Raw genomic sequence first — 12,086 nt, forward strand, 5'->3', positions numbered from 1 at the left:
AAAAGGCATAAAAAAAGCAACCCTCCTGCAGTACTGTATGTATTTTTGTGTTAATCTGAAGACTCAGCTGAGTGTACATGTCTTTGATGTAAGCATCTCTTTCCATTTGTATTTTTTTACTCATGCAATGATTCATAGAGCATTCATTATCAATACACTAAGGCTACTGCCCAAGCTGTGGTGTTCTGTACAGACTTGTGTGAGTTTTTCTGTCTGGTTTCATAGCAGACTTCCTTCAAAGAGGCGAGCTGAGTTGATTTTTTTCATTATTTGTTCATAATTAACAACAGCCGGTAATGAGGGTGGGGGAAGCTTCAGCAGGCAGCAACATCATGCAGTATAGTTGCATCACATATATGCTGGTGCGCAGAGGGTTCATGTTTCAAACGGCTCGTGTCGAGAGGTGTTTTCTGGACAGGTGAAGCCAGCGGCCATCACTTTAACACTCGACTAGCATTTGAGCGTGAGATCTTCTGGATCAAACCGGCGCCTACTGGCTGTGACCCACTTTTTTTCTAGGTCGGTGTCTCAGACTCATTTTGGTACCATAATACCATGTCAGTTTCATCTATTACAGTAATAATGTGATTTTTGTGGGCAAAAACACTTCTTGAGACAAAAGTGACATAATATGGGAATGCTTATAGATTGATAAGATGTTTAGATGTTGATGTTCATGAACTACATTGAAATATCAACAAATATAAGGTTTGCATACATCATAAAGGAACAGTTTACTCAAATACACAATAAACCTGTTATTTATTTTTACCTAAACTACTGTCTATGTTTCTCAACAGAATTGAACTGGCTAATTTTCATGAAACTTGGTGTAAGGGTGAAGCATGGGCTAAGGAAGAACCTATTACATTTTGGAGTGGATCCGAATCCCAGTCTAGTGTTGCTAACCACAATATTCACTACAGTATGAACAATATAAACTAATAAAAGGCATTTTGGACTTATGTTAGAGTTATTCTACATGCTTGTCCCTCCTCTGCCTGTTTGTCCTCTCAATTATTAAGAGTGAAATCCTCATGATAATCCCAGAGGAAGATTCAGGAATCTGTGCCAGGAGGACTGGGACAGGGGAGAGGAACTAATAAGGACAACAATGAATGCTTTACCACTGAGAATACATTTAAGAAAAACACATGCACTGCCATGAATCACAATTTGTTAAACTCACATTCACTTGTTAGAGATACACCAATCATAACTCTGTGATTCCTTTGGTACTTCACTCAGGTGGGTACATTATGTTGTTAAAAGGTCAAATAAGGGCTACAACATGATGCTGGATTCTTTGACATAAAGGCTCTTTGATCAACTTACAGTTTAATAATTTGTGTGCCATGGTGCCGTTCAGATGATGCAAGCGTGTGTAGCTTTAACTGAAGCATTGCACTATGTAGCACAATAATTACTGAACACTGAGCTGAGTGAAGCCCTTCAGCACGACTGGAAATGTGCAAGTAAATCTTTTCAGTTTTAGTCTTTCAAAACACAAACATGGTATTTGTACCTCATTCAATTTTAACTAATTCATTTACAAATAATGGCAAATGTGTATTTCTTTAGTGATTTCTTTTAGGGAAACAAAAAAAATGTACTCTTTGTGATAACAGGTTTTAATAGCACATAATCATCATATCATAACTGATGATACATTCGCTGATAAACAACATTTCTTCTTGATTTAGATATATTCATGTATTACTTACCTGCTAGATTGTTAAATATTCAATTTTCAATGTAACATATTTTCCTATTAATGGAATCTGTCTGTATTTACCAGCTGCTATCTCATTCACTTTGATATGTTGGTGCTATTTATTTCAAATCCGCATTTGGCAACATCAGTCTTAACAGCCTAATTTACACATTGCTGATTAATAGGAGATGCACTTTGTATTGTTCATAATTTAGACCCTGTAGATTTGCCCTCATTATTCTAGTGTTGTCAAGTGTTGTCACTGGTGGGAAAAGAAGGAGTAATACATTAATATTTAGGAGCAAATCATAGATATATCTCCCAACCTCCAGCAATTGAGACTTGCAACACATTTAATGTGTTGAGAAAATGTGTTTTTCTCATCATCTCTGCCTCCCACTGAGTTCGGGGGTGGAGTATTGCCAAAACTGAAAACAAAAGAAAACCCATTAACAAGACTTTTTCTCCTCTCTGCAAATTCCAGTTCTTCATTCCAAGTAAATGCACAGTGAATGCACTTTCAGAGATTAACAGTACATGTTAAGTGCTTCTGTTGGTTTGAGATTACATAAGTATTGCATCGTGAGACCCCTCTTGTATTAAATGATGATGAGACTGAATCATTGAACTAGGCAAAGATCTTTGTGATGAACTCCCGGAAACGTTTAGCGTACTGCTCTGGATGAACTGTTGAGATTTCTGCTCCTGCCTGCAAACACACAAACCCACACACACACACACACACACAAACACACACACACACGCACACAGTCGATTAGAGATAACTGAATATAAAATGAACGCAACCCTTTACACTTTCAAGGATAGAGATGTAAAGACCACATATGCCAACCGATCCCTTTAAAGGCCGCTGGTTTCTCACCCCGTGTTTGACAGCCTTGGCAGCGTGAGCAGCTTTCTTCTTGGTGTCGTACTGTGTCAGCACGTCAATCAGACCCATAAAATACACCTCCCTCTGGTGTGCACCTACATGGGAGTGATTCACAGCATTTGGTGAGTGTTATGAACATATATTATCTGCTGCATCTCAGCATGAGATGAGGTTTAGGTGGAATACAGCACAGGGCTCTTATAACCTACTTAAATTCACCAGACGTCTCTCAGTTGTCAGGACTCACCTACAGCGCTCTGAATAGCGTACACATCCACGTAAGGGTCAAATTCTCCGGGACCCATTGGTTTGAAGGAGTTCATGTAGCCACCGATACCCTCAGGAGAGGTGGATCCTGGAGGGGGAGCCAAGCTGTTTTCATCCTCCTCGTCCTCTTCATAGGACGACTCCATCTCCTCCTCCTCCTCCTCCCGCTCAGCCCGCTCAACATCATGGATGCCCAGCAGCAGGCTGTAGTCCATCATCCTCATACGCACCAGAAACTGCAGTAAGAGGACAAATTATGTCAAATAAAAAAACAACGCTCGCATGCTTCTTCAACAGTGTTTTCTTACCTCGATATCTCTGTTTAGCTTATCCACGATCTTTTCCTTCTCCTCGTCGCTTACATAAACTTTTTGCATGTTATTCCTGAAGTCTACATCTTTATACGTGGGCAGCTCCTTCACCTGGAAATGTAGAGTGAAGGTTGAAATTTACATTTAGCCTAGTGATCACAATATTCATTAGTATTCTTTTCAATAAATAAGGCAGATGCTATTATAACTCAGGTGTCAGAAGCCAACAATGCTATTCGCTCTCGGCATTCAATTTGACCCATTCATCCACCACCACCTACACCCTACACATACTTTGTTACGCTTTATACTACTATTATTATTATTATTATTATTACCACTACTACTAAATCGTTCTGGCAGAAAACCTTTTGGCTAGCTAACTATTGCTAAATTAAGTAGCATATTCAACTTGACCGGGTGTAAATAGCTGAATAGCTGCCATGTGACTATTTGTGTACTATCTCCCGGGTGCAAATACTCCATTAAAAAAATTGCCATCCTATTTCCAGTGACATAAAAGTCAAATAGCATTACTCCAAATGTTGTTTTCAGAATCAACACAGTTGGAAAGATGAAAGGTTTCCACAGCGCTGCAGTTATTTTCTAGTCTTTTCTTATCGGGGTCAAGCCAAACAGAGGGGTTCTGATGTTATTTAAAGTCTATTGCTCAGTGAGTTTTCTGTGAAGACATTTCTGAAAACACACATTTGTCACAAACAATAACAATCACATACAATATAGAAAATGTGATTTCACACTGTGCCCTCAGTCACATATTGCAATAAGTAAATGTATCTGGTTTGTTGTTAGCACTTTGTTGTTAGAGATACAGCATTTGAAATTGAGGAAAACAACATGAATATGTTTATATATATAATATATATATATATCTTATATGTTAAGTTATCCTTGTTAAGCTTGCAACAAAGATAACTCTTACCAGGGTTTTAATGTTTCTAATTTTTTGTTAGAAAATGACCATGGCACTGGTTCAAGAGGGTGCTAAAGTGGCGTACACCTCAGTAAAAGCCAGTTTACTCTTCAGAAGAAATACCAATTGGCCTGTGAAAACCGTTGAGTTGACAATGTCTGAGTGGGAGTCACATTACAGGAAATGTAGGATCCAGCATTTTTATGGGAGTGCAGTACTAAATCACCGCCTTTACAAATTGTTGACCAGAAAATCGTTTTTTAAGAAATACTGAACCTGGCAACATTTTTTACTTTAACGAGTAAAGCCATATATAGTAGCTGTGGCAGTATACAGTAGTTTTGTTGCCTAAACAAGTTCTGCACTGCAGGGGTGCAGGTGAACTGATCTGTGTTGCTGGACATTTGTAGGAAAACGCACAAAAAAATACGTTTCTATCAGATATCAGATATCATACAAACCATTGCATGGTGATAAAGTGTCATTTGGACTATGCCCTTAGTGCATGGTACTGGGGCCTTAATAAAGCCTTGAAACAAAAACTGGTGAGTAGTACTAGGGCTGGATTGTAGGAGTCATATGGGCAAGTCTCAGCTCCACTGTCTCCCAGTTGAGGACACATGTCTTAAATGGCAGAGCAGCCAGTTAACTCGACAATGAAGTAGTTAGAAGAAGTTCATAATCACAATACCAGAGCTAGGATAGCTAACCTGAACCTTTATAGATTCAAAACCATGACGGGTAAGATTTCTCTATCTATGCTGGTGCTACGTATCGTGGAATAAACTGCCTTAAGGAGGTGTAGAACCCACAAGCCTTTAAGAAAAAGGTCAAACAGAGTCTGCTTCTTCAAATAAGGACATGGTTTAAAATCGGGATTACAAATTAAACGTTTATGCCAATAAATGGATGGAAATAAGTTGATTTGTCGTGTTGTCCCTGACAATGTATCCCTGTAATTGTACTGTATTGTATTTAGATGTTGCCAAATAAATTAAAACACTCATGCTTGCTTGTTAGAGAAAACAAATGTCTCTGCATCCCTTTAGCAAATTGTCAATAATCAACACAGTTGTAGGGCAGCAGAAAGTACAGTTTGAGCAGAGCTTGTCATACAACCTTTACAATAATTCGATATTACCTTCTCTTTAAAACTTGCTTCACGAGACACCAGGGACCCCTGAGGAGAGAAAAGAAATACCACAGAAACCATATTCAGACGGTACTTCACAAAACAAATGCTACAATCACAAGCCGCTGAGAGTCGGTGAATGTCTTCACACATGATACATGAATAGCCATGATTCCAACCACCTGGTGGCAAAATGAGCTGAGGCAAGACAAAGAACGCAGCAGATGCTCTGACGCACCAGACTGCCGATGTGCCATTAACAATAAGTTGTCCATGCTGATTACAGTCTCTGAATGTTCATCTTGCTACACGCCCCCTGCAGGGTTTACCTTGAGGTCATACTTCCTGTGTACGTGCAGTCTGTGGCTGAACATGTTCCTCATAACCAACAGGTATGTGTCCTCGCTCTCCACAGTGACTCTGTACATGGCCAGGAACTGAGGGAGCAGCGTACTGCCGTGGCAGGTCACGATATGCTAAGAAGGGAACAGCAGTGAAGAGACAATGAATGATGGGAAAATAAAGGACACATCAACCCATCGGTATGAGGCAGTGAATGTGCCCACATTATGTTTGCTCTTGTGCGAACATGCAAGTGATGCGATGCACAGTCCTGCCAATGGTTTCACACCAAACAGATCTACTGGTGGCAGTAACGCGCTAAGCAAAGCTACAATGCGCCAGAAAAAGGCAGAGAAGAAGACTGGGAGTAAGTGAACAGGGATGTAAGCACTGCTGGATTTAATCTGCTTTATTTTTTATGTGAAAGAAAATGCATGAAAGACATTTGTGAGACTCAAGGATACAAACAACGTGTTTTGGTGGGTAACACTGAATGTAAACATAACATTTGTTTCTTTATTTATCGAGTATTCTAGCATTATTTTATAGATTAATCATGTAATCACGTAAAATCAACATTCTTATTGTTATACTATACTGTTATCTGTCAAAACTAAACCCATTCAGTGCATTTAAGTGCCATATTACATTCTGGGTTTCAAGGCTCCAGACTAACTTTTGTCATATAATTTGCATTGATGATTTTGAGCAATCAAGGTCCTTGAGTTCCTCAAAGAATCGTTTCAGCCTTAAAGGGAACTCCACAGGGCACCATTAAAAGTCTGCTTACTATATTTTTCTGGAGGTTTCAATCACCTTTCATGGTCTTCAAGGGGGATTATCTACTCACTAACTGAGCAAGTTGCAACCACTAATGAAAATCATGAGATGCAGTTCAAGGCTCTAGAAAAAGTCTTTTATGGGATAGGCTTTGTCTTCAAATATTTTTACTTTGCCACAGGCCTTTTTTACAGAGGACATTTTAACATGTTAAGAGTAGGAAAGGGAAATAATAAAAACAATGGCTACATTTTATTTAGCCTCAGATTCAGGGTCCTGGTCCAAATATCATTATCTTTAGAGAGAGTGCATCTTTTCCATCAGTTTGCTCGTTTATAGACATCAAACGGAAACAGCCATCACAGTGTGTGTCTTTGCTTTATTCAACACATCTTTATAAACTCAAATTGAAATGTTAAAATGCGAGCTCTGATCGTGTACAATTACTTGTAAGAAAACCAATCTGTTTGAAATTCAAACACTCATCCTTTAGCTTTGATGTTGTAAAACCTTTGCCATGGCAACCAGGGTTATCACAGAAATAGTACATTTTCTCCTTGTATACAAAAGACACAAAACGAGTTAATCACATGTGACTAATGAAGTGTATCCTCAGAATTTACTGCCTGGAGTAAATGACAGACTAGAAAATGGATTACCAAAGATAATGTTTGGTTCACGGTGAAAGGACATTTAAACCTCCTCCCACAGGTAAGCTTTGCACCCTGAGTCAGTCCTACCTGGTGATACTCAGAGAGGATGTTGTGCATTCCCTCCACCTCCTCACTGTAGATTTTTTTTACTACCAAAGTGCGGTCGTATGATGTCAGCAGCAGCTTCACGCCTTGCCCCTCTTCGTCTTTTAGTGGAGGACTGCGGGCCAGAGACACCTGTTGGTGAGAGAGAGGATGTCATCTCTGAGCAGTGGCAACATGTGACATCAGCTGTACAATACATCTGCCCAGTGAAACCTTTTAAATCCATGACACTTTTTTTTATCTTTGGTATATGACAGTACAGTGTTTCATTTTGGTGAGACATTTCTTATTGCCAGTGGTGTCAAAAACCACAATGAAAGGTACAAAGTAAAAAACAAACATAGTACTGATACAAAATGTTATAATAAGTCAATACTATAAGAGACATGCTGATAATTGCATGAAGATTAACTCTTGTTTTTGCTATTCATCTGTGAAGCTTACACTCATACAAAACTCTTTTTATAATGGAGCTTGTCCATTATTTTATTTCTGCAGATTTGGGTGTTTTCCAGTATTTCGGTATTGTCCGATAGCAGCCATAGTGATACATAGATGAAAACTGAAATTGGTATGCAGTGTACTTGGGTTCAGTCGCCTAGTAAATATAATCTTGGAGATAACGGCAATTTCCTTCCCCACCAGCTGCTGAGATACTCCAAAGTTGTTCTCCAGAAGAGTTGGATGAAATGCAGAGTATAAAAGTGGCCATTTACTTCTGATATTTCCAACACAAATTGTTATTTATTAAGCCTATCCTGTGCAGTATTAATATTGTCCAATCATTTCTGTGTATTATTTTACATTGTGTGAATTCCCCCTTAGCTTCCCTTATGTATTTCCCATTGTGTCATTTTCAGCCATCACTCTTCTTCTAAGTTTAAATGTATGTACGGCACAGTTGTGTTTGTATTATCGTGCCAAAACAAAAAGAAAAAGCATTTTTCTCTGATACATGCTTTCAAGACATTTGCTGCATCGCTCTTGTAGATGTGCGGAAATAAAACTTTTATCAGCACATATGCCTCACGTAGTAATTGTGTGCTAAGCAAATGTGCAGTGAGCTGAACAGATGACGACACTCTGTCTGCCACCTGGCACATGCAAATATGACACAAAGAAATGCAAATTTAGAAGGGAGCGGAGGCTCAGTACAAGCAGAAAATACGAAACACTGAAAAACCTTGGATGCTTTGTGTTTGTGAAGGTCTGTTTTTCATCATCATCTCTTTACAGGAAGTCTCTTGTTTTTGTCCATGTTTTTTTTTTGTGGCACAATCAAATGTTGATTTGCGATGAGGTTATAGTTGTACCTGGTAATCTTGGTCCTCGATTCCAAAGCGTTCTCGCAGGTTTCTGAACACCTGTGGACAGTAGTCTTTGAATTTGAACTGTCCCGGAAGATTCTCTCTGAGGAGCAAATACATGAAATAAGAACAACGTTCTCATATACTGCAACATTCCTCACACAGCATCTGATCATCAAATGTAGTTGACTGGGAGCCACACAAGAGCTGCCAGTGCTTCATTACATAGAAATCTAAGAAATGTATCTCTCTTTCTCTTTTCTTTCTTGCAGCACAAGTATACAGTGCACAAAAATAGCATGTTCAAATCACTTCATCAAACAGTTCACATGATTAAATGCAGCCGAGATAGTAACCAATAACAAATCGTGTTTATTAATTAACAAATACAGAGTGTATATATATATGTGTTTTCTATAATGACACTAAAACATGAATTACTTGTGTGTTTAATGGCTCGGTGGTGTCAAACCCGCTGTTTTTTTAACTGTCCAAATTGACAATTGCATCATTATGTTAAAACTATTTACGTCTTAAGTTTTTTTCCACATCAAGCAACATGACAAACACTCAAGTTAATCTCACCAGGTGACAGCTTTTTGAACTTGAGAAAACATATTTCATTGTTCCTCTGTTTATAAATCCTCACACAACCTGGATTCCTCTGTGGATTAAAGGATTATTGAAAGCCACTCAAGTTTTCTAGACTCCATCCGTGTAGAAGCTGAACCTCGGGGCAGACGGTGTAGCACAGCTTTTATAAATCGTTGTGATTTTAAAACAGGCTTTGTCTTATATTTTGTTTAACTGACTCTTATGCTCTGTGAGCTCCACAACGTTTTCTGTTTAATTCATCAATTTAGCGGTTTTATGTGTTGTTTGTATGCAATTTATGAATTTGCTGTTACACAACCACTGAAACAAATGCATTTCAAACTCATACAGTTTCCTTATTTTACGTATAGACAATTATCCACACTGCACACCACGGTCCAGACAAGCTAAATTAATAGTTCTTTCATCTTTGTGGCTATTTATTATTAGTTATAATGGCTGTAGCCGTGGTAGTATTAAAGGTATTGTTAGTGTAAAAAAAAAAACAGTATTGGGGTGTCATTTCTGATAAGCACAGGCAGGCATATAAATCACAGGAGGCACAAAAATGTGTGCAAATCACAGGGAGAAGGATGAAGGTTCCTACAATGAGACCGACAGAGTTGAGTGGAACACAGTACTTGTTGAAGAGGTGGTTGCTGACTTTGATCTTGGTGCTGGCTTTGAAGTCGTCTGGAAGCAGCATGACAGGTACAGGCACATGGCTCAGGTCATTAATCTGCGCATGATCAATGGATGCACAGTTAATGAACATATTCACGCACAGGTGTGCATCTATATGACACTCCCAGTAAGCAGCTGCACGTACCTACCGAGTGATTGACTCCCCACATCAGCACGCTCAACACGGGGTCACTGCCTCGGAAAACCTCCACTTTCTGCTGCACAAAGTGCTTCTTCTTGGTTTTCCTTTTGGGCGCCAGAGTGTGTAAAGGGTTGGAGGTGGCACCGGGGGAAGACATCGCACTTTTCAACCGTATACCTCAGTCTGTGAGCAGGGTTTGACTTGTCATCCGTGGTGTCCTGTCTATGTAAAGTAGCCTGAAGTCCGCCTTGTGTAGGAGAACCTGCTGGCGCTGTGAACCGACTTAACACCTCCGGGTCCGGACACTGGTGGTCGAGTCTGTGCAGCAACAATGAAATCAAACACCGACGACCTCGGGACAAAATCAGCATTACAGTCGGTGTGATGAAACAATGTGCAGGCAAATACTGTACTCGGCTCGTGAGTGTGAGAGGTACAGTAACTAAGTAGATTTACTCAAGTGGGCTAATTACACTTTAAAATATGCTTGAGTATGCTGCTACTTTCGGGCTGCTTAAGTAAAAGATCAGAACACATCTTCCACCGCTGGCCTTTATCTAGAATACACAATGCCTTTGCATGTTATTTGCCACTCATAAAGAAAAACGTTTTTCCTATAAGCCTACACAAATATAACAATGCAATAGTTTTGTAAAGGTAGATACCTTTGTGTAACTGCAGTTAGTGGTGACTTTGTGTTAAAGTGTATCCGGTTTATGACCTTGCTGTTTCTTAAGTTATGAGCAGTTTTGCTTTTTGTCATTTCTTAATTTGAAGGATTCATGAGGCATAAAGACATGACATTTTTTTTCCCCCTTATAAGTTAAAAATTCTAAATCACCCCTTAGATTGATTTTGGGACTCACGTGGTTTGGATTGGAGCCACTGTCATAAAGTGTATTTCATATTTTATAACTTCATCTAAATGATGAGGGCAACATTTTACAAACACCTCTATGTATAATAAAGTCAAATACAACAGTCCCAACAAAAACTGAACATTTTAAGGAAAGTAGTTTTTATTACAAGGCTTTAATTGACTGTTGCAAAATGCATTTATATCTATTCATTTCTCACACAGGATAAATGTTGCACAAGTTATTACAAACATCATTCTTTCTGCAACTATATGTACGCAGATGATAAACTGTCATAATGGTTTTATTGCAGCCCCGATTCTAATAGAGTTTGATCTCAAAATGCATTTAATCTTCTTTCTGTTGAATAATAAATATGACTTATGACTGGTTAGTCAATAATTTAGGCCCTCTATGCTGTAATCATAATTCTGTAGTTGCGTTACATGTGAGTGTTACTGTTCAACCTTGCATTGATGCACAGTAAACACATGTTGGGCAGTGCCTTCTTCTTCTTCTTCTTCTTCTTCTTCTTCTTCTTCTTCTTCTTCTCCTTCTTCTTCATTCGTGATTCGCTGGTTTTAAAGACTTGATGGATTACCTCTGGCGGGCATGTTTGCAATATTGCCCGTCAGTGTCAGTTTTAACCTTCTCAGTTTTAACCAGGTACATTTTCTTCATGAATGCCAAAAAAGGAAATCAATTATAATAATGCCCCCATGTAATTCTGCATTAGGTTTTTAAAATAATTCCTCAGGTGTCTGCTCAAATGGGCAACCACTGATAAATGACTTATTCAGATTACTATTAATATAAATATCATATTCAAAGTAACATAAATAGGATTACATCTAGAGATGTATGTACAGCAATTACAGAAATACAATCATAAAAAATACTGAAAATGTACGTATAAATATGATACAATGATCCAAATTATATTGTTTAAGATCTTGGTTGATGGCTAGAAATATTAATGGAGTTAAAATGTTGAAGCATAAAGATGAACAACTTGAATATGTGTAGCTCAAACTGTTTCTGCAACTAATGCTGCAATGTGACACTTGTCTGGAAAAAGTCATCTGTTAATACACATTTGATAAAGTGTACATTGACATCTCATATCAGTTGATATGACAGTAATGTCTAATCAATACACTCCCAATATGTTCAGTAGAGGGCGCAAGGATACAAAGTTACACCTGATTTGGAAACAGCTTTTCATTGGTGGAGAGCTGTTTCTGGCTGGTGGAACATGAAATGAGAGACTGTGTTGAGCTCCGTTAGACTCTGTATTGGTGTTCCTTCATCTTTATCTCGTATCGGTGATGAAGCTTCAGCCTCCTCTGCTTCAGTCCGGGCATCATGCATT

General features: G+C 38.7%; 1 protein-coding gene across 2 annotated transcripts; it reads right to left on the minus strand.

Annotated features, from left to right (window-relative positions):
- Positions 1 to 2,342: 2,342 nt before the first annotated feature.
- LOC142970537 (phosphatidylinositol 5-phosphate 4-kinase type-2 gamma-like) lies at positions 2,343 to 10,090 on the minus strand. Of its 2 annotated transcripts, XM_076110833.1 has the most exons (10): positions 9,865 to 10,090; positions 9,673 to 9,770; positions 8,444 to 8,540; positions 7,113 to 7,262; positions 5,580 to 5,726; positions 5,260 to 5,298; positions 3,182 to 3,295; positions 2,854 to 3,109; positions 2,598 to 2,701; positions 2,343 to 2,423 (listed from the first exon to the last, which is right to left on the minus strand). In XM_076110833.1, the coding sequence occupies exons 1-10, from the start codon at positions 10,012 to 10,014 to the stop codon at positions 2,343 to 2,345; spliced, it is 1,236 nt and encodes a 411-aa protein (XP_075966948.1). In that variant the 5' UTR covers positions 10,015 to 10,090. The 2 variants fall into 2 exon arrangements, with proteins under 2 accessions (XP_075966948.1, XP_075966947.1); XM_076110832.1 differs by lacking the exon at positions 7,113 to 7,262 and having other exon boundaries at positions 9,865 to 10,014.
- Positions 10,091 to 12,086: the final 1,996 nt, after the last annotated feature.

This window comes from Anarhichas minor, unplaced genomic scaffold (assembly GCF_050575085.1).
Source record: "Anarhichas minor isolate MPS153535 unplaced genomic scaffold, ASM5057508v1 ptg000043l, whole genome shotgun sequence".
In the NCBI taxonomy this organism is placed as follows: Eukaryota; Metazoa; Chordata; class Actinopteri; order Perciformes; family Anarhichadidae; genus Anarhichas; species Anarhichas minor.